This window comes from Thamnophis elegans, chromosome Z (assembly GCF_009769535.1).
Source record: "Thamnophis elegans isolate rThaEle1 chromosome Z, rThaEle1.pri, whole genome shotgun sequence".
Classification (NCBI taxonomy): Eukaryota; Metazoa; Chordata; class Lepidosauria; order Squamata; family Colubridae; genus Thamnophis; species Thamnophis elegans.
Window position 1 is genome coordinate 29,790,695 of NC_045558.1, and position 26,006 is coordinate 29,816,700.

At 34.8% G+C, this 26,006-nt stretch overlaps 1 protein-coding gene and 1 long non-coding RNA gene across 2 annotated transcripts in view; one reads left to right on the top strand and one right to left on the bottom strand.

The window, feature by feature from the left end:
- ARMC3 (armadillo repeat containing 3) overlaps nucleotides 1-21,377 on the top strand; it is a 53,866-nt gene extending 32,489 nt beyond the window's left edge. The window contains exons 10-18 of the mRNA XM_032237535.1: nucleotides 4,082-4,331; nucleotides 7,856-7,992; nucleotides 9,064-9,232; nucleotides 10,617-10,717; nucleotides 12,047-12,151; nucleotides 14,741-14,818; nucleotides 16,964-17,161; nucleotides 18,695-18,857; nucleotides 20,432-21,377. Of these exons, the coding sequence (XP_032093426.1) occupies nucleotides 4,082-4,331; nucleotides 7,856-7,992; nucleotides 9,064-9,232; nucleotides 10,617-10,717; nucleotides 12,047-12,151; nucleotides 14,741-14,818; nucleotides 16,964-17,161; nucleotides 18,695-18,857; nucleotides 20,432-20,641 (1,411 nt within the window). The 3' untranslated portion in view covers nucleotides 20,642-21,377. The remainder of the gene's footprint in view (nucleotides 1-4,081; nucleotides 4,332-7,855; nucleotides 7,993-9,063; nucleotides 9,233-10,616; nucleotides 10,718-12,046; nucleotides 12,152-14,740; nucleotides 14,819-16,963; nucleotides 17,162-18,694; nucleotides 18,858-20,431) is intronic.
- LOC116522566 lies at nucleotides 957-24,670 on the bottom strand. The gene is made up of 3 exons (XR_004256980.1): nucleotides 24,426-24,670; nucleotides 6,773-6,859; nucleotides 957-3,110 (listed from the first exon to the last, which is right to left on the bottom strand). It is a non-coding gene; the product is annotated as an uncharacterized LOC116522566 (long non-coding RNA).
- Nucleotides 24,671-26,006: the final 1,336 nt, after the last annotated feature.

Below are 26,006 nucleotides of genomic sequence, written 5' to 3' on the forward strand. Positions count from 1 at the left end.
CAACGGATTGGGATGAGTGACATTTTCGTTCCTACAGAGACAGCTATTCTTTAGGCAAAGCTACAGCGTTTTTTGTCCTCCTTTGGAAGCCGTCTCTCATGACATTTGCGAGCCAAACAAGAGTGTGGCTTTGAAAACCTGCGGCGTGATCGTGCTGCGCGGGAGCGAGTGTCTCTCCCCGAATATGGAGGACGTAGTAAGCAACTTGTATGTATCCTAGAAAATCAGTAACACCCGCTGGCGGCCCCTATCTGCCACGGCCTTGCAGCCTCTTTACATTGGTAAAAAAAAAATTAAAAAAAAAATCGGGACTTTTTAAGAACGTGGCGGGACACGGGACAAATTGTGCAAAATTGTGACTGTCCCGCCAAAATCGGGACGTCTGGTCACCTTATATTTGCTATAATTTCTTGGAAATCTGTAGTAGTTTGAAAAGACAATTGATTTAGGATATCAGATTATCAAAGGATCAAAAATGGTCTGATAAATTGTTAATCCTCATAAGCAATGAAATTTATGTGATATTTAGATTGGATAAAATCAGTGTTCTCCTCCTCCTCCTCCTCCCTCTTCTCCTCCTCCTCCTATGTCTTCTCCTTCTCCACCTCTGCTTCAATTTAATTTTCTTGAACCAAAACAAAAGAAAAACAGTTGGGATGCTCCCCAAGTGTCACTGCATTCAAAGAGCAGGTATTTCCACTCATTGGAAAGATCACAAATATAACTGTAAGGTTTTAGAAGTATTGTTAGTATAGTTTCCAAATAAAATATCCAAAGAACAATTTCAGATCTTCTCTCTACAGAAATATGTGTTGGTAATCTCCGTAATATAAAGAATGTAGGTAAGAAAATGTGTTGGATATGTTTACAATCTTGAATTATTTGAAAAAAGTGATAAAGCCAGGATTCAAATAAATAAACACATTATGAATATCTTTATTGTTGAAGCACTCCAATATTAAATATTACTACAGACTTTCAAGAATAACACTTAAGAATTTACATGGAACAATATTTATGCAAATACTTTGACATTTTTCTTTATTATTTACCTAATTTATAAATGTTTCATTGAAACCCTTTCTCATAATTATCCTTCAATACAGTAATACTTAGATTCTTAATATGACATAACAGTGACCCCTAGTGACAGTCTGTAGAATTTATTAAATACCTGTTAGTAAAAATATCAGAAACATTTCTTTGTACAAGAAGAAAGCTCCTGCTAAGCTCACCAGAATACACTAGTAAGTCCCGTGTGTGGGATTACAAAAAAGTTACCTGGAAAAAAATGTCTTAAATTCTAAATTACATTTCTAAGTAATTAAATTGGGCTTTTAGTCTTTAAATTAGGAAACTTCGTTGCATGGGACACAGATATTGGCAACTTAATAGGAAGGTGTGTACTCACTTGTGCAGAATTTATACAGTGTTTTCTTCCTGAAATTTCCACATAGATGTATATAATCATTCAGATTAATTGACAGTCATTGTAGAGACAGTATTAAAATATATAAAACATTGCTTAAAATTAATTTATCAACATATGGCTCCTTGAAGCCCTATGGCTATCAGTTAATTTCAATCATAAATTAGTTACTGCCATCAAAATTCAATCTGAAAAATATTGTCCACTTAACATAGACATAACATTTTTTTAAAAAAATCTTTGACTGGATTGGAGTGAGGGACATTTGAAACTTCCTGCTTATTTTAAATTTCGATTACTTCAATAGATGAACTCAAGGGAGTTGCCTTGCTAAAGCCTAAAGACTGACTTTATTTAGGTATTTTTTGTTCTTGGTCTATAATCTAAGAAACAAAATTCTATTAGGATTTATTACTAAATGGTTTTTTTAAAAAAAATCCTTACATTCATAATTGCATTTACTTCTGTGCTTTATTTAATTGACTCACTCTTACTAAATTTGTTATTCCTTTTTGAGATTTTGACTAGACTGCTTCACTAGATTGTAGCTCTGACTGCATTCAGTTCAGTTTATTGTTCAAAAATATAAATCCCATCAAACTCAGTGAAACCAATTCTGAGAATATGTGGCACAAAATATATGCAAATAAGTAGGTTTTGCAATGGAATACTCTATTGCATGTATTGTGGATAACGCTATACAATGAAATAGTGGATCAAATAATAACATTAGAATACAAAAGGAAAGAACTATTAGTGAATAGAAAGTTGGACTGTTTCTTTCTGCAACTTTCTCTCTTCCAAAAAAAGTTTGAGTAAAATATGAATGAATGTACAGTTGTCAGTATTATTACAATACAGTAGCATTTTTAATTATTTAGTATGGACAATTTCATTGTGCTTTTGAAAACAAACAAAACAATTTTTTCTACAGAGCAAAAGGAAATGTTTCACCAGTTTGCAATAAGATAACCATACAGTATAATATTGTACATAAAAATATAATACTAGCTATTAAGTAGTGACAATTTTTATGTTCAGTATGAACATACCATACCTCCCTGAAAACATAGATGTCATCAAGAAATTTTCTGAAAATAAATGTATGAAGATGAACATACTTTGCTGTGATTTTTGTTTCGCCAATTCCTGCATAATTTTTCACAACTGGGACACTTTTTCCAAAGGTGGAGGGAGGATCCCCACAATTCATTTGCTGCTGTCCATCATTACCTTTCCATTCCTTGAAATGGTGGATGTTTATAACTAACAATAGCTTTGTGATTGGTTCAAAAGGTATGGAATGTTGTTCTGTTGTTGAAGCTTATTGGCTAGGGCTAGACTCTATAAACTAAATGAAAAACCCTTGGGAAAGAATTGAATTGGATATGACTAATAAAAGTAATGTAATAAATTGTTTAAAACTATGAACAGTAAACATCAATTGCTATTTTGAACCATTTTGTATTTTGGCTGCAAGAGATTAAAGTTACAAATTTATATCCGCCAATTGAGGAATAAACTCCATTTTGCTCAATGAGACTTCTGAACAAGACTGCACATCTAAACATATCCAGCTAGGAAGTATTTTGAACACAATGGGATATATAGGATGCTAATATAAATGGGAGATACCATGAATAATTGAGATTGCCATCTGATTATGTCCTTCTGTTAGCACCTATGAATAAATAAATGAGTCCAATGAATGATCTGCACAAACTATTTTTGTTTTTTAAGCATTCCTAGTTAAATAAAAATAATTGGTATAATATATGCTCTAATTTAAGGCTGAACTGTTATAAATACTTATTTATGGAAAAACAATGAATCCTGGTGCAATTATTTTTAAGTAAACATGTATAATAATATGATTGTTCTGTAAAGTTATACTCCTGTGCATACCTATTTAATAATTAGTGGCATTAAATTCAATGTCCTTAAACAGTAAAATTTAAATCTTTCATATTTATTGTCATTTCTAATCACCTCTAGGTGAGATGGAAGGCATACATAAACAAACAAACAAACAAACAAACAAAGCATCATGTTAACCTTATTTGTTCAATTATTGATTTGTATTGCCTTCCTTTCTTGCTGCTTAGACTCTATATCTCGACAAACTGGTCAGAGCATTGAGCAGGGCTCCAAACCCTAGAAGCCATAACCAAACCATGCATCAATATTTAGACAGTGAATTCTGTAATTTTGTTTACCAATTGCAATTGATAAATCAAAATAATAAACCATGGATATGTGCATTTTACTGCCTTAAAATAAGCCATATTATAATCTTGTCCAGCCAGATTTCATTGTGCTTAGCAGATAGTTGAACTTATAGGAAAGGGGCTGTCACCACGTCAGATTTGAAGAAGATCCTCAAGACCTATTCATATTCTCAAGGCTTTCCCTGAATGAGATATTATCATTCAAGTCTGGATTTAATTGTAACTGAATTGGATTTTAATACTACTGGGGCTGGGTGTTTTAACCAATGGAATTTTCATTATTTTTTCTTATATTTTCATTGAAAATGTTTTGCTGTTATTGACACTTTATTGTTGTATTTTCAGTATGCATGATTTAATTACCATAAGTCACCTGGGGAAGAGTAATATATCTTTGCTGTTATTTCCTTTTCCCACTTCGTAGTGCTGTTGCTGAAGCTGAAGCTATCGAACCGCTAATTAGTGTTCTGAGCTGTAAAAGAGATGGCGCCGTGGCTAGTGCTGCCTCCGTTCTCACAAACCTAGCCATGCAGGAGCCATTACGTCTCACTATCCAAAGCCATGGTTTTATGACTGCCATTGTAGAACCACTGAATTCCACTAACAGCATTGTGCAGAGCAGAGCAGCTCTTGCTGTGGCTGCTATGGGCTGTGATACTGACGGCAGAACTGAGGTAAGTCACATGTCTGTCCTCTATATTAGGAAAAACAAATCCTGGCATTTTTCATATCCCACAGCTTTCTTAGATCAGCATATTTTGTTGTATTTCTAAGTAAAGGTCAAAGTTTTGGTTCTCTAATATTGGATGTCTAATACTTGGTTGTGTAAAATTGTCAGTTTCAATAAACAATTTGCAATGCTTATATTCATGCTAGTTACCCTCTGGCTTCTCAGCCAGATTTGAAAAATTTCAAAGGACAAGTGGGTTAGAATAGTGAATTAGAAAAAAGTATCTACTGGTAAGTAAGGTCAGCTTTCGTTTAGCTACGTAGTATATATAAATCCTAAGGAGAAATGTTATCCTTGCTATACTGCATGGTGAAAAAAAATGATGTAATCATTTGTGTAATCAACACATATCATATAATTATTTTGTTGTAAAATTCATGTTTTCCATATTAAAAAAAATGCCCAGACACGAGGCTTTCCATTTACAATTGTGATAAAATCATAGAACTGTGGACAGCATTTTAAAGATGCACTTTGTAAAGCTTGTTGTACAAAAAAATTTTTGGGGGGTTGGCTGCTTCACTCGGAAGTCTGAGGGCTGCTTCAAAGCTATTGTCCAGCTGTCTATTCATGTATGTGGATGCACACATAGTACTTCTACTGGGATTGCCAGCAATGCAAAGCAGTTACAGATATGGCTGCTTTAATATTTTGAGGAGGGATGTTTTCCCCCACATGACCTCCTCTGCAAAACAACCTCTGGGGATGCTTTGTACAGCCCTATCAAATAATATAACTACGTACTCTGAAATTCAATGCTACTAGTCAGTTTAAGGCTATTTGCATATATTTGGTCTCAGGGATTGGCAACAGGGCAATTTTGTTAGCTCTCCAAACACAATTAAAAAAAAAAAATTAAGTTTTAAATTGGTCAACATCTAATGCAATTGCTGTGTTCCAGTTGATACATATACTCACAGATCCATCTGCTTGTAAATAAGCCTGCAAATTTGTTATTACAAATTGTGTCTAAATAATTTGAAAAGGCTGCAATAACATTTATTGGTGAGTAGACCAGGTTTCAGATTTTAAGAAAGGCACTATCTTCTGAAATATATTCTTGCTAGACTTCCTTCCACAGGATAGCCAGTTACCTCTTTCTTTCTAATGTTACCCATTCACATGCTTCTCCCTCAAGGAAAAAGAAGTTTCTTCACCACTTTTTTGAAAGTTAACAGCTACACCCATCAGTTCTATATAAACTATATATCTACCTATTAAGAACTAGCTTAGAAGAAGTGGTTAAAGATACAATGTTAACTTGGGCAAAGAATTTTGGCCACATGATTGAGCTAGAAAAGTAGCAACAACTATGGGAAAGAAACTATAAATTAACCATGTCAATGGCCTATAAAGATAATTTATACAAAATTTTCTATAGATGGCATATGACACCCGGAAAATTAGCAAAGATGTCTAAAGACAAATCAGTGAATTGTTGGAAGGTTCATACTATCACATGTGGTGGACATGTGCAAAAGCAAAGGAATATTGGACTAAGATAAGAGTATGGTTAAAGAAAATGTTACAACAAGAAATAGAATTTAAACCAGAGATATTCCTATTAGGTATTATCCCAGAGAAATTCAAGAAAGAGGATACCTATTTGATTATACACGTAACTACAGCAGCAAGAATTGTATTTGCCCAAAATTGGAAATCAAATAAGCTACCAACAGATGAAGAGATAATAAAAAATATATTAGATTGTGCAGAGATGAATAGGTTGACAATGAAAATAAAGGATAAAGAGGAATCGGAGTACTTCAAGACATGGGGAAGATTCTATGATTGATTAGAGAAAATATTAAATACATAAGTATACAGCCAAAAGTGAGATATAAAGGGGAGGAAGATATAGCTAGGATAAATTAGCGAAGGTAAGGGAATAAGAAATGATATCAAATTATATTTGGGTCTGTGGAAATACCATCCCAAGGAAATATAAACTGAGGCCGGAAAGAGACACCTACAATAATAGAAAATAAAGAGAGAAAGGGGGAGAACATGAAAGGAAGATGGGAGAAAGAAGAAAGAGGCAAGGATAGCAGGATGGAAGGGAGAGGAGAAGGAGAGAGGGTAGGAAGGGGAAGAGGAGGAGCGGGAGAAAGACAAGGGAAGAAGGAAGGGGAAGGAGAGGAAGAAGGAAGAAAGTAAAGGGAGGGAGGAAGAAAAGAAAGGGAAAATGAGGTGGTGTTACAACAGGAAGAAGGGATGGTAAATAAAGCAACCCAAATTGTATATTCTAACCTATTAAATGAAATAATAAATGTATAAGAATGATAAATGTATAGAAAAATAACTATGTGAATGTACACTTAAAATGCTATATAAGAGAATAAAAAATAAAAATAAAAATCTAAAAAAAAAAGGATAGCCAATTACCTTTTCTTTCTGATGTTACCCATTCACATGCTTCTTCCTCAAGGAAAAATATTTCTTCACCACTTTTTTGATGTTGCTTGTTCATTACTTGTTCAGAAATAGAAAGTGAATAGGAATCAGTAAGGAGGAGCAGTAGCAGAAAGTAGGAAAGTCCAGTAATTAGTAGCTTCAGCAGTTGCCAGCATTACAGCCATTTTGTTGATTTACTGGTAGGTTAGTGACTACCTTGGGCAGTGACCAGTCATAGATACCATGGTGATAAAATTATGACCTTTGTGAGCAAAACAAAGCTAAATCAAAATCATAAACTCAATCAGAGTTTTACCTGGTGACTGTTTTGCTTAATAAAATAAAATCACCAATCTCAATTGTGGTTGAGACCAAATAATTTTTATAACATTCAAACTCATTAGTAGGTAATTCAAACCTATCTTAGTCCTTGTGGAAAAAGCCAAGTTCTTCTATTTCTCTTTGCAGGATTTACCTTACCTTGCCTAGAATGGTGCTATTTCACTATAAGTATAGCCTTAATTATTCAGTCCTAATTAATTGATTAAGTATTCTTGGCAGCGATTTTGCTCCTTAAGTTGAGTACAGCCCTTGCCAATCTATTTATATATAACAAGCCTGTCCTATTGTGCTGGGCCGGCAGAGGCCTGCTGACTATCTTGTAAGTCAAGGAACTCTAACAGGATTCAATTGAAGAACTTTCTCTGCTGTAGCACCAAACCTCTGGAACTTCCTGTCCTCCAGGATGAAGTTTGTCTCTTTCTTCTAAAGGGCCTGAAGAACTGGCTCTGCTTATTGGCCTGGGGACCCAATAAGGGAGCTCATCACTGGAGGTGGCTGCTGGATGAATTAGCTGATCCCAAGTCTCCCCTGCACTTCGTGCTCCTTCTCCGCCCATCTTCCTTTAATTTCATATTATTGCACCTCCATTATTTTTTTTCCTTTGCTATTGTTATATTTACATTTTTATCATTTTTCCCAATTTTATTGTTTTGTTATTGCTGTGGGGCCACATCCAGAGTAGCCCCCAAGCATGATGGACAGCAAATAAATTTAACAAACATTGTCTTTCAGTTACGAAATTCTGGTGGATTTGAACCTCTTGTTAAACTTCTACATTCTAAGAATGATGAAGTCCGAAGAAATGCCTGTTGGGCTGTTATGGTTTGTGCAAATGATGAATTAACAGCAGCTGAAATGACCAGGCTGGGGTAAGTTGAGATGCCAAAGTAGTAGTGTTAATGGTGGTGGGATCAGATCTTTGTTTTTATGCTGACTTATATCCCTCATGTCTTCATGTTCTATTAATAGTGTATCCATATTTAGGGAATAACCAGGCACAACACGTGGCCTCAGATATTCCATTTCATCGCCCATCCCACAATAGCCACCCCTTCATTTTTGCCACAGTCTCTTTTCTGAAAGAATCCTGATGATATTTTTGTGCCTGAGGGTGCTTTTTCATAATATAAACTATATTTTTTGTTTTAAAAAAGTATTAATTTGTTATTATTTGTAATAACTATATTTTTATGCTACCTTTTTGCATCTTTACTCCAGTTACGTTGACCTTTAAATTTTTGTATTTTAAATTTTGTATTTCATCTTTTTATTATAGGATAATTGGAACACACTAATACACATTCTTTTGTAGGTATCTTATAATTATAATAAATAATGAATCTTCTTGGCGCATGATTGTGCTTGCCTATTTTCAGGAAAGTGATAAGAATTATGGACTAACACATCAGGATAGCATCAGTTTAAGGGATGTAAGATGGAGATAAAGGTTAAATTGCTTAAATGCGAGTAAATATTGTTGGAGAGAATTACTGTAGATAATGGTAAAAAGGGATTAGTCATGTATTAGGCTTACATGTAGATCATAAACAGCACTGACAGAACCAGGGAGTTTGCTTTACTTCCAGTCGGTATCCCCAATAAAATATTTCCAAATATCCTGAGATTTCCTGCAAGTCTAATGAGAACTTTGGGGATATGAATTAAATTTTGATATTTTACACAAGGTTGCTGGTTTTGTGATTTTGCTACCTTTTGACTTTTGACTACTTTTACTATCATGTAAATCTCTTGTCCTGTCTGTTTTATTTTGTGGGCATGGTCTTCAGAGAACTAGAAAAGGCTGGTCGATACAGATCTGAAATCAGATGCATTTCAGTACTGTGTTTATAAAAGATTATAGTATAATAGGAGAAATATTGTAATGAATTGGAACAATATTTTTGGTAATTCTCTTCTTTTGCTTTGTTTCTTTGCTAAAGTGCTTTAGATATTCTTGATGAAATTAACCTCTCTATTGGTCGCAAAAATAACTTCAGTGAAGCAGCATTGGAAAAAATACTTGATCACAATCTTCCACAAAAATACAGTCAAATGGGTTTTTTAGCATCAACTAACATAATTTTGGATGGATTCTATGACTATGGACAGGTAAACTTGCTTTAAGTATACATTAAGTGTCTTTACAGAACTACTGATTATCAAACAAAGATCATTAGTTAACATCACCAGTACATAGGAGATCATAGCAAAAGACTTCACATTTATAAAAGTGCATCGCACTTTACTTTACTTCCCACCATCTGGGTCATATGAGGATAAATGCTAAATTGTCATTTATTATCGCAAGTATAAATAGGACTGAGGTTTATCTGCTGTTGTCTTACTATAAGTAAAAGGTAAAGGTTCTCCTCACACATATGTGCTAGTTGTTCCTGACTCTAGGGAGCGGTGCTCATCTCTGTTGCACAGCCAAAGAGCCAGTGGTGTCCGAAGATGTCTCTGTGGTCAGTGGCTGGCATGACTAAATGCCAAAGGAACACTGTTACCTTCTCACCAAAAGTGGTTCCTATTTTTCTACTTGCATTTTCAATGTGCTTTCAAACTGCTAGGTTGGCTGGGACAAGTAACAGGAGCTCACTCAGTTACGTGGCACTAGGGATTCGAACTGCCGACTTTTCTGATTGACAAGCTCAGTGTCTTAGCCACTGAGCCATTGCGTCCCTATAGGTATAGGTACAAAGACGCTTTTTAATACTTTGTTACACTTTTCTCAGTTGGATTTTTTAAAAATATGTATATGTTACTTATTTTTAAATAATAAAAAACTTCAAAAATAATTTTATTATTGTTGCTTATTCCACTATTTGATCATATAATACAGCATTTTTACTTTTTTGCTGAAAGATGAACATGAATTTGAATTCATATAATCATCAGTGTATACTTTATTGCTGATGTTTATAAAAATACTAATTTTGTAACATCTAAAAGAACAAAAGATCATTCAAAACAGGAACAACAATAAAAATAATTATTTTAACAGGGTTTTTAATAGTTTAATGCTATTCACACAAATAGTTCAAGTTCAAAAGTTCAAAAACTGTTTAATAGTGTAATAGCTGTTTGTTATGATGTACAATAATAAAATTTGTCATTTAAAAGAAACTTAAAAACTTGCTTCAATAGATATTTGTTATGTAAAAACACTGTGATTTAAAACATCTTGTCAGATGCCAAATAAACCAGTAATAAACTTGTTTTATTTGTTTGCTTGTTACTTTAATAAACAAACTAGAGTTTACTTTAAATAAAAAAACCTTAGTTTGTATGTAACTGTAAATCTTCATATGCTAAAATGAAGCTGAATTTTGGTTCAGGCATTTTATTCATGAACATTATTCCTATGTGCTTAACCCTAAATTAATATTAATACTACTAATATAGTATTAGCAAGAGTTCTCAATGACGTTTGTAAACTTTCTAGAGATGGCTGACAATTTATATCACATACTTTATTGAAATTTTCTTATAGGTGAAACCTGGTGAAAAACTATTGTCACTGGAGGAACTCTGTGGTCAGGAGCTTAATGATCATCGTGCTATAATTTTAATAAATGCTAAATTATCAGAACTGTGAGTCTACTAATAAGATTATTATAGAGATTTTAATAATTGACTTCATCTGCAGCCAGCCAATCCAATTCTTCAAGGTTTCAGGCAAAGGTTTTTTTCATTGTTCATGAAATATCCTGGAATGTCTTGCTTCAAATAACCTTCTCTTTCCATTAAGAGATTTAAATGTCTGTATAAATGTCTGTATCCTTATTCTAAAGGTAATGTTTATAGTAAGTTTCAGGTGGTGGGTGGAGAACTAATGATAGTTTACACAAAAAACTTTGTAGCTCAGGGGTGTCAAGCCCACAACGACAAGTTGTCATCACCTAATATATTGCAACTTCCCCCCTTCACTAAAATGGGGGGAGGGGGGGGCTGGCCAGCATGTAACACATCTGACCCGCAGGCCACGAGTTTGACACCCCTGTTATAGCTGATCAGTTAAACCCTGCTCAAAACTATTCCAATAGGAAATTAAAGAGCAGAATTCCATTAACACCAAGTTTTTAATATTTCTTTTCATAAACATAAAGTTTTGAGATTCAGCTTTTGAAAATATGCATTAATATTAATCTAACCATGGTGCTGCAATGGTTTGTGGGCTAATTCTGCTGACTGCTGGCTGCCCGCAGTTCGGCTGTTCAAGTCTTACCAGCTCAAGGTTGACTCAGCTTTCCATCCTTACAAGGTCGGTAAAATGAGGAGCCAGATTGTGTGGACTCTGTAAATCGCTTACAGACAGCTGAAAAAGCACTGTGAAGTGGTATATAAGTCTAAGTGCTATTTAAAACAATCATCTTGTGGTAGGAGAAAAGGATGCACAAACTGGAGTGCATTAAATCCTCAGTATTCATATTTTCCAGCTTTCTACACAGCTTATTAGTTTCAGTCAACACCAGTTTGTAAGGAGAATCATTTGTGTGACTGCCTTAAGAAATGTTTATTTTCTCAAATTTCTTAAATTAGGTTGAAGCATCCATATCAACAGAAGGTAATGCCAATACAAAAATAGGATTTAAGTACACACAAAGTAGAAGTGAATGGAGGAAACTGAGCCCACACCACATAAATATACATACATATGGAGAAATTGTGTCTATGTATATAAAATGAAATAAATTATTTTTTAATGTCATCTACATTTTCCATTCTAAAATCTCATTGTTTCTTATTGCTTAGTCACAACTTCCATAACTAAGATGCTATATTTAATACCTATAGAAACAACCTGTTTGAATTTTCTTAGGCTAAACTCAGCAGCACTGAAAAGAATTAAATGTTCAGATGTTTTATTCTGAGCAATATGCAGAATACATGTCTGATATGATAACATCCTTTCTGTTTCAGTGAACATCAAGCAATTTCCATATCAATCGAGGAAAAGCCACAAGAGAACCCAGCCTCTCGAATTGCGGCGTCTGCCACTAGTGTCAGGAAATCTAGCAGAAATAAGTAAGTATTTAAATTTTTGTAATTGCTCTTTTTTCTTTCATGAATTGTAGGTTTAAAAATGTATAAATTAATTTCTTTTTTAAAAAATCAAACCATTTCCTTTATCAGTTTGAAATTTGAAATAAGTTTAAATAAGAATGATGATCTAAAATAAGAAAGCTATTCAAGTTTCTGTGAAATAGATTCTTCTCAAATTTAAAAATCTCATGGCACCATTTAGTCACCAATTTAATTTTATGTAGTCTCATTCATACCTATCCATCATTGAGGCATCAGAAACAAGCTATTTTGCCATGCTGATTAAGACAAATTCCATTATGATACTAAGTTCCTGCATGAAACTCCTTTTGAGGCTTTAATTGATAAACAAGAGTTAATGGAATATTTTCTATTTGTTCTGATTTTATCTGGCAAGATAATGATTTCTAGTAAAAGCTACATCTAGGTAGTCCTTGATTTACAACCACAATTAAACCCCAAATTTCCATTGCTAAGCAAGATAGCTAAGTGAGTTTTGTCCCATTTTACAACCTTTATGCCATAATTGTTAAAGGAATCATTGCACTTGTTCAATTAATAACACTTCTTTAAAGTGAATCTGGTTTCCTCATTGATTTTGTTTGTCAAAAGATTGCAAAAGGTGATCAGATGATGCCAGAACACTGCAACTGTCATAAATACATGCTGGTTGCCAACTATCCAAATTTTGGTCATGTGACCATGGGGATGATTCAATCTTATAATAAGTTTGAAAAATGGTCTTATGTGCCTTTTTTCAGTGCTATTGTAACTTTGAATAGTCACTAAAGGAATGGTTGTAAGCCGAGGACTACCTATACTATATTATATTCTGTATCCAGAAAATAACAGAAAAAATTAATAGCACTAGTAAATTTTCCAGACTCAAAAAATATCCAGAGTATAGAAGCTAGAAAATGCATTAATTCATAAATGGCACTAAGCAGAGGAAACCTTGCTGCTAATCAAAGCATACATGGGAACTACCAATGCACATCATGTTTTATATATTTTTATTTAGTAACTAGGGTCAATATTGCACAGCATTAACACCAATGGATTCCTGATATCTGCAGCTCCCCCTACTCTGATTTCAAGTACTATCAAGATAGCCCTTGTGTCTTTTGTATTGTAATCATTTAAGACACTTACAAAACATGATTTATAAATAATAATATAAATATGCTAAAAGGATATATGTAACATTATCAATAGTCACATATATTTCTTAATTCAGACATGGAATGAAATGTATATACCATTGTTAAATTATATATATGTATATCTATTTATATACCCAGACAACCAATAATTTATATAGTCCTATATTTTATTGCTGCATCTCTAGTGAATGGCTGGTTTGTTTGTTTGTTTTTTGGCCTCTGTAAGGCTAGCTTGTTATTGCATAGTATAGTACACAGCTTTTTAATAATTGTCCAAAAGATTAAATTGATTCGATCCAAACTAAATTGCTATAGTCACAGTCCTATGCAGATTCCAACCCCCCCTCCATCCCCCCCCCCCCCGGAGAAAGTACCTTATCAGATTCAGTGGGTCTTTATGGATATTTACCATAGACGATGCAAAAAAACAACTTCACACTTATTTTAATGTGTTATTTTAATCAAAAGCCAACTAACTTATTTTGATACAATTGGTATAACTAAGGATATATATATATATATTATTTGCTACTGCTTTTGCTAAAAAATAAAAAAGAAACTAGGCTGTTGTGGACACAAAGTGGACAGAATAGCATGTAGTATCTATTTATTACTGTATACTCCAAATAAAATAGAATAGCCTTTCTGCCCCTGCACTTTTTCTCTGAAAGCATCCTTCTGTATCTCATACACAGCAGTTCATGACACAATTGTCTGGATAAGATGATTAGGAAAGATCAAAGTCCTCCTCGTCCTACTCACAAAAATGGGAGAAGAATTTGTGTTCTGTTGTGGGGCTATACCCACCTCTCTCAAGGATAGTGCACCATGCATCCTTTGGGTGTGATGTATGTTTCTCCCATCAGCCATGTTTGAAAATGCTTTTTTTTTATTTCAGTCTAGAAAACAGTGGGAACGCACATATTGCATGAAACCATGGTTTATATTTAATAAATCACAGTTTGTTGCTTTCAACTAAAACATTAAACCATAATCATCTGTTTGAAACACAATTGCTGGATTCATTCAAAATGGCTCAACTTCATCTGTTGAATTCTCCATTGGCTTCCATAATAATGGTGCTACTTGATTAAAAAAAATATGGAAATGTGCCTTAAAAGCAGCTATTTTTGATGTGCCTACGGATTGTAAATACGTCTGGGCTGGCTTAAATAATTTTAAAATTAATTGGTTAGTCAAGTAGTTATAAAACATGGAAGCAAGCAAAAGAATTACATTAATATGGAATATAAGTTTTTAGTACTCTATTCCATTGCAAGGAAAGGATTCTTCCACAGAAAATTATTTTGCCTATTGGTTTTGCTTCCTTTCTCCTCTCAGTTCATTAAGAATTCCTATGCCTTACAGAAATAAAGAGATATTGGCAATTATTTTGTAATTTTGATAGTTCATTGGATGACAAACCAGAATCTCCAGGACGGTCTTCTTCAATCAGTAAAGGATCCTCTAGAGAGAAAGGATCAAGGTACTGGTATTCTTGTTTCAAGCTTGAGGGTAAAAAGTTTGGCTCAAGGGCCTACATTCTAAAAACAAATTCAAGGAAGCAAAAAAAGGAGAGAAAAAGGAGCAGAACTAAATATGGACACAATAGAATATTATTTCAATTACATGGGCTGCATGTAATAATTAACAATTTTGGGTCCATGGTAGCAACCTTGCAAAGATATGGATAATGCATTAAGGTAATTGTAAGGTCTGGAAAGTTGATTAGCATAGTATTGCTTTCCACTACCAGATATAACATATAATTCAAACAATCTCTTTGTAGCCTGGCAATTATCTTTTGTACAACGTCACAACTCTGCCTTTTCTTGCTCATATCAATATGAAGCCGTTTCCTATTTAAATAGATAGATGAACTTAGAGAACAGTATTAATTATAGCAAGCAACCCATCCATGTTAGTCCGACTGAGCTTCAGCCAATACTTTTTTCTTAGATTTCCTTGTACATTCATCATGTCACAGGATGTAATTGAAATGTTCCACTTCTGAATATTCTCAGAGCTCTTTTTTTCAGTATCCAATTTTACTAAATTATATGTGACCAAAACCATCTAGCATGGAAAAATAGCATTCATCTGGATCTATCTTCCTTATATTACTCTTATACTTTGATTTTTCTTCAGATCATACATTTTTCTTATATTACTCTTTTTTTTTCAGATCTCAAATTGTTTAAAAATAGTGCTGAGAATTCAGACCCTTTGTTAAGTACTTAAAAGTTTAACATTTTAAAATTACTGCAAGGCACCTAAATAAAACCAACACCATGGCAACTTGTGCATGGCAATCTCTGATTATTCAATTCAGTTAAACCTAGCAATTCCAAACCACACAGAAATATATGCAGCTATTAATTGTTTCAAACTGTTTTAAGTGGGTAACTGTAACATATTTTTACAATACCAATCTACTTCATTTAGTGTATAGTAGATTGGTGGTCTTGTATTTCCAGCAATTTATTAGTAGCCGTGCAGGTAAAAGTTCTCAAGATTACACTAAGAAAAGTACAAATAAAACATAATAAAATAACTTGTATTTGAAAGTTCAGTACAGAAATGATTAAAATATTACAGAGATAATGCTGTTTAAAAACACAGAATAGTTTAGCAGCAAAATTAAAAGATCAAATTAATGTTCAAAAATCATATTTGTTAGTAAGAAAATCAAAGAATAAGAATTAGGAAGACTTTTTTAGAAGGATGTTTTGTGGCTATAAGGTTATTGCTGAAAAAAACCATTTCTGAGTTGCCATTAGTCATAATTTCAGAATAAATTTGCAAATTATGATTTTGGGCCTTAGGTATAATATATGGTAAGAAGCTCTTTCCAGCCTTCTTCAGAGCTATATTCCATATCCAGAATGGGCATAGATATAAATTGATCATGATTTTAGAGCAACTTGCTTTCCTTTGATTTATTGAATAAGCTTTATTGATTCTATCATTGTTGCATTTATATTTTTGTTTGCTGCTTTTTTGTGTGCGTGTTTGCTTGCTTTTCCTCTTTTCAGATTTTTAAAGAAAAGGTCCCTTCTATTCACTAGATCTTTATTGTCTTTAAATGACTGGATTTATGCAGGTCCCAATTCCACCATTACCATAAAAACTTTATAGAGGTAACCACTTAAGGATTGCCAGAACCAAACAAACCATTATCAGTGGAGATGATTTTTTTAATATAAGTTATCTGTGGCATTTTTGCAACTTGAATTTTCTCACAGAATAAGCATATTCTAATATATGCATTGAAAGCTTGCCAAATAAGAAACTCCTGGATCATAATCTGGGAGTTAACTGAAAAAGACTTGTCCCATGTTAGTGACACTGTTAATGGTAGGAAATATAAATATTTTATGGCTATTAGCTAAAAAATCTGGAACTCTTTGGAACCCCAAAATATTCATTTGAACATGAAGTTAGAAGAAACACTGTTGAAAAGTGCTGGAAAATTTTAATATGACAGAAATACTTGTGCTATCTACCTTGGAGAAGAATCTCATGGTGTTGTTTTTTTTCTGAATGAGCCTCTGAACCTTCTATGCTGATTAAAATAAAAGCTTTGGAAACAAAGATGTTTCTAATAATCAGTGTTACCTTTTTACAAAAGGAAGGGGAAAGGGAAAAAAGAAGAAGAAAAACCAAAAGATGAGGAATTGGAAGCATCCATACCTAAAGTAGTTGAAACCCCAGGAAAAGCTTTATGGATCCCCCCTTTTGACCCCATCTTGTTTGATTATATTACTGAGATTTCCAGAACGATTCTGCCACTACCAACCAGCAAAGAGCAAGTGGTAGCTCTTGCACAGTGAGTATGTCAAATGCATGTGTGAGCCATACAAAGGGAATCTTTCAAACCATTTATTTAGACTGTCTATTGGCTGTGATTTTCATTGTATTCTATGATATGACTGTTAATCTGTCAGGAAATAATTTAGGGTAAGTTTGTAGGAGTTATAGAGGTCATGTTGAGATAGATTTAAATTGATTTTCAAAGTGACTTACTCATATATATAAAGAGTAAAGCAAATAACTGTTTAACGCAGGAGTCTCAAATTGAATTTCTTCAAGGGCTGGATCAGCATTGTAGTTCTCCATGGGTCAGCCAGGAGGGAGGGGGATGGACGCTTCCTGCTGGCCAAAAAGTGGTTCCTTCTGACTGCTAAAACAGGGTATAGGGGAGCCGCATGTGGCCCCTCATGTCCTGTTTTGGCTGCCAGAGGCACCATGGGCCGATTCTTTGCTATTTCCCATGTGCCAGATTTAAGCACCCAGTTTGACACCCCTGGTTTAAAGAGTTTCAGGGAAAAAGAGGTTTGTATCGAACCATGACTGAAGAATTAAAATAATAAAGCTGCAAACTTTTCTCCAAAGTTTCATCCCATCTTTTCTTTGTCTCTTCTTTCTGTCTTCCTCTTTCCTCTACCACTCCTGATGCAAACTTTTTCCCTACTTCTCTCTGCTCTGTCTTCTCCCAATTGCATACATAAATTAGACCAGCCCCAGACTAATGCATAATCCAAACATGACTAAATTTGTTCTGCCACGATAGCCTTTAATTCTATCACCTAAAAAGTTTATCTAGGAAGCAAGAGGTGAGAAATCACAGATATTCCATCCTAATCAAGTGTGCACACTTGATGTCAACATTCCATCCTCTCAATAATGGAATTCTTACCAGCTTTGCAATTGAAAAATACATTTCCCTTTGTTTAAATATTTGTCTCATTCGCTCAAAATTGTCCATGAATTAACTTACTTAGATTTCCTGCCTCTCAACCCCAAAGAGTATCAAAATCTTTATCTTTCTATTGTTCACAGCTCATCTTTCTTGCAAAGCAGGCATCCAAGGATCATTGAATGAAGTTTGGCCACTTCTCTTCAGTGTTATGTTTCTTCCTTTGGCAAACTTCCACCAGAATATTAGGCCCAAAGTATGAAATCTCCATCAATTCAAGGTCCATTCCAGATTTAGTATGTTGAAGATTGCACTAAATAGGCAATGCTCATTGGGCTAAAGGCATTCATAGGAGCTAAGTATTTTGTATGTGGCCCAAAACAATCCTTTTCACTCAGTACAGTCTAGGCAAGCCAAAAGGTTGGATACCCATCCTTTAGAACATCAAATTGTATTGCTAGATGAGATCAATATTTATGTTATCCTAAAATATACTGCCATCAAATAATTTCTCCCAGTGGCACACAAATAAATTATGAGCCATGAAAGGATCCACCATGAACTCTATGCAAATAATTGTCAAGAAGCAGAATTATTTCTTACCCCAGTTAAGTAGTATGACAAGAAAATGGATTTAATTTACCTTGTTTGATTTGAAAACAGGTTTGTTGCAGATAGGTTGGGTGGTCCCATTGAAAGAAATAATCTACATGAATTCAGCTGGGAGCTTCATATAAGTGAAATTGAATATGAGCTTAAATGCAACGTGGTACCTATTGGGAAGATTGAAAAAGGGACCTTCTACCACAGAGCTTTGCTTTTCAAGGTAAAACTGTGTAGCTCAGAGGTGTCAAACACAATTTAATTGAGAGACACATCATTGTTGTGTTTGATTTTGGGGAGCTGGGGTGGGTGGGCATGGCCAGCTCAGCATCACTTGTCCAGGTTCCTTTTCAACCACAACAGCTCCTGCAGCCCTCTGTCAGCAAAAACAAAGCTTGGGGAGGTAGTGCATGGTCCTCCTGGGCTCCATTTTTGGCCGTGACTGCCTCCTGCAACCCTATGCCAGCAAAAATGGAGCTCCCTGAACTCCATTTTCACTGGCGGAGGTACCATGGGCTGATCCTTCACTGTTTCCAGGGTGGCCTCATGGGCCAGATCTAAGCACCCTATGGGCTGGATCCAGCTTGCAGGCCTTAAGTTTGATACCACTAGTGTAACTAAACAAATGTGCTGCTCTAAATTGCATACTTTTAGTTTTAATGAATATGTATATGCTACTGTCCCATCAGATTCAATTTAAGTATTCTAGTATTCAAATTATAGCATTCAATTTTTTCCATGTGCACAATATTTTTGCTCATACTTGGTATTGATTTCCAATCAATAAATATGCATTTTTCTACTGTACACTGTTTATAATCTCCATTAAAGTCAATGCGACACTGAAAATAAACAGAAAAAGTCCTTTGTATGAAAAGGCATAAACTATGACTCAAATCAGGAGCACATTTTAGAGCAGAAAAAATTATGGGAAGACTAGACATATTTTCTTAATCTCATTTTGTTATCTGTAATATGTAAATAACAATACTGACCAAATCTATATAGTAAGGTTTGATAGTAGATTGATGAAGTGATCTAAATGTCAAAAAATGGCACTGAATAAATGCTATACATATTTAATGAAAAGGAAGTAATAAATGCTATCAGAATTCTGGAAAATAGTAGGCAATAGCAAAACAAAGTTTTCTTACAGCAATTTCCTGCTGAAGTAAAAGAACAGCTGTCAGGATTTCTTGTGCATCAGTACTATTATCTCTTTAGCAAGTTGTAACATTAGAGACATTGCTTTTAAGTTAATCCTTGTATTTATGGATAAATGTATTAAGAAATACTTACCATTATTAGAGATGTTTGAAGATTTAAATATATATGTAATTTGTATGCAGTTAATTCCAAGTTGTTGACTAAGAATGATATAGTGAGGAATATAATTTGAAAAATAACATGTCAAAAACAAATCCATTGTGTTTGGCAGGGATAATAAACTCAATAATCTTTCCATCTGCAGTCATTCTTCCAGTGAATTCTCAGAAAGAAAAATGAGAATGTGTCCTCTATGTAGATTGACTGAAACCAACTGCTGTTTGGCTCCTTACTGACCCCAATAATTCTTCATTAAATAGTATTCAATTGACAACTTCTCCTTTTTCTCTTTTAACCATTAGCATACCAAATTATAAAGCATTATTACTAATGATGTATCTCTTTGGCTATAATGAGAAATTTAGGGTTGCAATGGTCCTTCAGATTTTTCCACCCTACTTCTGTAAGTCTACCAGAATAGCAATCACAAAATAACAAAACTAAAGTATATTTTTATTCTTCTTTTCATAGGTTCTGGCAGACAGAATTGCTATTAATTGCAGCCTATACCGGGGTGAATATAATAGAGCGTGGAATGAGGTGAAATTGGTTGATGATTCTCCTTTGGGAATACCTGGACTTCTGCTTCCCCCTCAAGTATATATTGTGGATCTCATGTATCAGCCAGGCTGCCTCATGAAGGAAGAAAGTCCAGAGGCAGATTGTTATCGACGGATTTGATTTTTTCCCCCCTTAACTTTCCTTACGTATGTATTTATTTGCTTATTAGCATTTCAGTTTGCTTTATTAAAATCCTACATATAGGGCTTATTTTCCAAGATGGGAATCTATTCCCAGAAGTTGGAAGTTGGAGAGAGACAAAGTTGATTGTATTTTACATTTTTAAAAAGACATGTTGAATAAATAAAAAAGAATTATATACTTGAAAAATTAAAACTGCGGAAAAGCAAATGATTGTTCAAATTTACAAAGCAAAATGAGTGATGAGAGTTACGACAAAATGCTGCAGTAGTTCTTCATTTTATAAAAAAACAAAAACACCCTATTAACATTTGGATGGTTGTAGATTACATTGAACTATTTTGGGTAGCTGGTGGGATAATGATGCAAAATAATATTTTCTTTCAAGAGGATGAGCTTTTTGATAGGACTTTGGATTTTTTTCTTCTACATTAAACCTATTTTAAAATGTATAGCTTTTAAATATTTTTCAACTGAAAATGACAGGAAACTGGATCACTATCATCAAATTTGAATGTAGGAGCGACAGCAAAAGAAATATGGGATTGCCTCATCCCGTTTTATAGCTGTGTAGAATTGGGAAGTAGAACCATATGGTCTGTAGGGCCTTGCCATAAAGGATTCAGGGAGTCCCTAGACTCCATGCTAAAGGCTACATTATATATATATATACATACATACATACATACATACATACATACATACATACATACATACACACACACACACACACACACACTCAAATTAAACCAAATGAAATTAAATTAATAAACTTTGATTTTTCCCTTTTTCAGAACTACAATAAAACACCAACAATTAAACTAACAAATATTCCTACTCAGCCCAGCACTCCCATGAGCCTTCCAGCTGACTTTGCAATGCCACTTGTATGCCTGGAAGCAGGGACAATCAAGGCACCACCACCATTTTGATACATACAATTCTATGCTGTTTATGGCAGCCTGCTTCCATCAAATCATCCAGTAGAAATGAGTGCAGAAGCACGGAGAACAAATAGAACGCTTTCTGAATGTACTTTCATACTCATTAGCTTGTCAATGACTGACACTGCTTTTTCATGCTTTTGTTTTGGCAAGTATGGTTACAGTGTTGGTACAGGAGTGCATGATTTGTGTTTGGATGGAACAAAGGAGGTGGACATTGAGCCCAAATAAAATGCAGAGGGTATTGGGAGATGTTATGATCTGTGTGTATTTGTGAGTGTCCCAGAGAATGGGAATCTGACCAGAACAATGACTGATGGAAAAGGTTTTATAAGTACATTAAAAGTAAGGTTTAGTTACAGGTAATATACTATAGAATTGGCAAAACCTGGCAGAAAGCTGAGTCAAAGTGTATGTACTCTATATGTGTGAGCTAAGAAGAAAGGTAGAAGGAAGTCACTTCAGATTTATAGTTTCTTAGACAAACGTCAGTCAAAGTAATAGATCAATGCAAGACAATATCTGAGCCCTCTTAGACCCTCAATGATGCTACATAGGCAGGTGAAGGCATGTCAAGGTGTCCTTTACCAGGTTCTTGCTCATGTATCAGTGATACATAGGAAATTGGCAATAACCTACACTACATCACCATCCTATTATAAAAGGGGCTGTTGATAAATGAGGGTCACATAACATTTACTTAGACAGAGCGAGGCAGATTAAAACCGGGTCGTTTGGTAGAGGGGTCACTAATGATCAAGCCACAAGAAGGTACCATGGACCCTTCCTCTCTCAAGGCATTTTTGGGGTTAAAGTGGATAGATGTTGAATAGTGATTTTCCTTGCTGGCCTATGGGATTTCAATCTTGTGACAGAGCCTATATTATCCTGGACAATAGGTAGTTGTTAAGTGTGTTCCATTAACACACTTCTGTTAAGACAGAAATGCATGCTGTAATTAACACCAATTAATTAGTAGCCTTACTAGGCTAAAAGAATTGAGTTACCTATTAGCAAAGTTTGGCTGCCACCTTGTAGATTGTGTAAGTTTGAAAAATATACCGTACATTATAAATCTACTAAAATTAAATTGAAATTTCAAGCTTCAGTAAGTTCGCTTGATAAGCCTTGATATTTTCTAGCTGGTCTTTATGCCTGGAAACATTTTCTGCTCGCAGCTTGACTTCTGTAATAGAATCTTCTAAACCAGCGATGTACAATTTACTCTGATTGTTTTAGGGAGAGACACTCCAAGAAGTATTGATTAAAACCAGGGTTTGATTCATTTTATATTTACCTAAAATTCAGCATAGATAATATCAATTCTTTTGTGATATACTGAACTATTTTCACTGTTACAATTTAGTCTAGGTAGTCCTTGATTTATGACCACAGTTGAGCTCAAAATTTATGTTGCTAAGTGAGGCAGTTGTTAAGTGAGTTTTGCCCTATTTCAGTGAAGGCAAACCTTTTTCATACCCGCATGCCAACCTGCATGCCAGAAATGGCACGCAAAACCATCCCTTGAGGAACATGCAGCCTCGCTGGCCTTCGTGCACGCAGAAGCGCCAAAAGCTGGAAGAGCAGCATTCCATCATGCATGCACACAGCGACACCCAAATTTCCGGTTTCTGGCACAAGCCCAACAAACATCTGGCAGTTGCGCATGCACACAATGAAAACCTGGAAGTTTGGGTGCCAGTACCTGCAAGCGTGCCGGAACACTGCTCTTCCAGATTTTGGTACTCCCATACGCGAAGGCCAGCTGGCTGGTACGCATGTCTGCATTGGAAAGCGAAAGAGGAGCCAGCAAAGGCGTGTGTTCCTTGTGGGATGGTTTCCAGCAAGTGTGCCATAGGTTTGCCACCTATTTTATGACCTTTCTTGCCATAGTTGTTAAGTGAATCACAAGTTGTTAATTTAATAATATTGTTAAGTGATTGTGCTTCCCCATTTACTTTGCTTGTCAGGTGGTCACAAAAGGCACCATATGATTATATGACCCCGGGACACTACAAACTGTCATAAATATGAGTCAGTTGCCAGGCATCTGAATATTTATCATGTGGCTATGCGGATGTTGAAACAGTTGTAAGTGTGAAAAACTGTCATGTCACTTTTTTCAGGGTTGTTGCAACTTTGAATGGTCACTAAATGAACTGTTGTAAGTTGAGGATCAGCTGTAATATATTTTGGAAGTCTCTGGAGATAATAGTCAGCCTTTTTTGAAATGGGGGAGGTTAATGTCACCCTGATGCTTCTCCAAATTATGTACCTCTGATCTCAATATTCACTTTATAGATATGAGCAACCATGACAAATAAACATATTTATTATGAACACACAAAAATTCAGAAGAAGTGCTTTATCACCTGTAAGAGTACAAATGAAGCACCTTTTTTCACACTGTTAAAGCAACGAGTCAAAACCTGCAAGAGGCAAGTAGAAGCAGTTTCTGAAACAGCTACATAAGCCTGCATAAGACAACAGTTGCTTTAATAACACTATCAATAGAACTTGGAGAGGGCTGTAAAGCACTGTGAAGGGCTATATAAGTCTAAGTGCTATTGCTAGACATATACAGTGCTTTACAACCCTCTCTAAGCAGTTTACAGAGTCAGCATATTGCCCACAACAATCTGGGTCCTCATTTTACTCACCTCAGAAGGATGGAAGGCTGAATCAACCTTGAGCCTTGTGAGATTTGATCTGCCAAATTGCAGGCAGCCCGCAGTTAGTAGAAATAGCCTGCAATACTGCATTTTAACCACTGTGCCACCACGGCTCCTAAAATGATTCAAATAGGATGCTTCACTCACCTGTCTTTCCATTGCAATGTAGTTCTTCTAGATGCTTTCCACAGTTCTGATTGGACTTTCTATCCAGAGTTTTCTCAAACCGTTCTATCAGTCCCTGAAGCACTCTATGAAATACAGGTAGTCCTCGACTTACAACAGTTCATTTAGTGATGGTTCAAAATTACGACACTGAAAAAAAAATAGCTTATGACCATTTTGCACACTTATGACTGTTGCAACATAGACACATGGTTTACATTCAAATTCTTGACAACTGACTCACATTTATGATGGCTGCAGTGTCTCAGAGTTATGTGATCCCCTTTTGTGACCTTCTGACAACCAAAATCAGTGTGGAAACCGGATTCACTTAACAACCATGTTACTAATTTAACAACTGCAGTAATTGACTTAACAAATCTGGCAAGAAAAGTTGTAAAATGGAGCTAAACTCATTTAACAAATTTCTGACTTAGCAACATACATTTTGGGCTCAATTGTGATCGTAAGTTGAAGACTATCTGTATTCTAAAGCATGTTGAAAATTAAATTGCAAAGATGTGTTCTTTGTAGTCTCTGTGCACTTTCCAAAGTATTTATCATTTTAATATTGAGGGTAATTAAACATTCTGCTCTTTTCCTGCTTAAGATGACACTTCTATGTAATTCCAGAAGTTTTTTCTAAAAGTAAAGCTTTGATTATCATCAATTCTACAGGCTCAAAACTCTGGGAACAAAGAGCAAATAATCATTTAATCGCTACTCCATCTTGAACTCTTATCTCTCAAAATAAGAAAACATAGCATGAGATCACATATACAGAGTAAATTCTGGAGTGGGGTGAAAACTTCAGGTAGATGTTCCCTAAGAGTATAGATAATTTATCAATTAAAATTACTGCAAGAATTCATAATCTGTACACTATTTTGATTTCCTCAAACTTGTTTCTATACCAATGGGCCATTAGTTGAAACCCATAATCAACAGAAAAGTGGGCCAAGAATGCACATGCTCATATGTTGTGGTCCAGTCTTCTCTTATGCTTGATCGTCCAAAGCCATTTAAAATGAAAGACAATTGAAAATCATTTAGATTTAGACTTTAGAAGTTTTCTAGAAAGGAATTGCCAAATCTAATCTTAAAAGAGATGAGAGGGATTCCTGTAGGAGATAACCAGGCTGAGTGGAGGGCAGAATCAAACGCATCATCAATCTGGCCTACACCCCCAGAAAAGACTCACCTAAATCCTACCCCCCCCCCCTCTTAAAGTCCATTAACTCTTATCTGGTGCAATTTGTTAGCTAATCAGATTCTTGTATATAGGTTGCATGGTTGTATCACAGTACCTTGAATTTTATCCTGGCTCCTGATTTCATGCATCTGACAATGCCTAGATTTTCCTTAAACTGGGGCATCTGTGTGATCTTCAATTTTTATCATTTTTCATCAATTAATAATGATGTCAGGAAACAATTCTATTGGAAACTTTCCAGAGATATTCTATCCATTAATACTTAACACTCCAAGTATTGGAGTTTCCTTTGGAAACTGCCTTATTAGTTTCTGACTGATTGGTATTTAATATACATTCTTTAATCATGC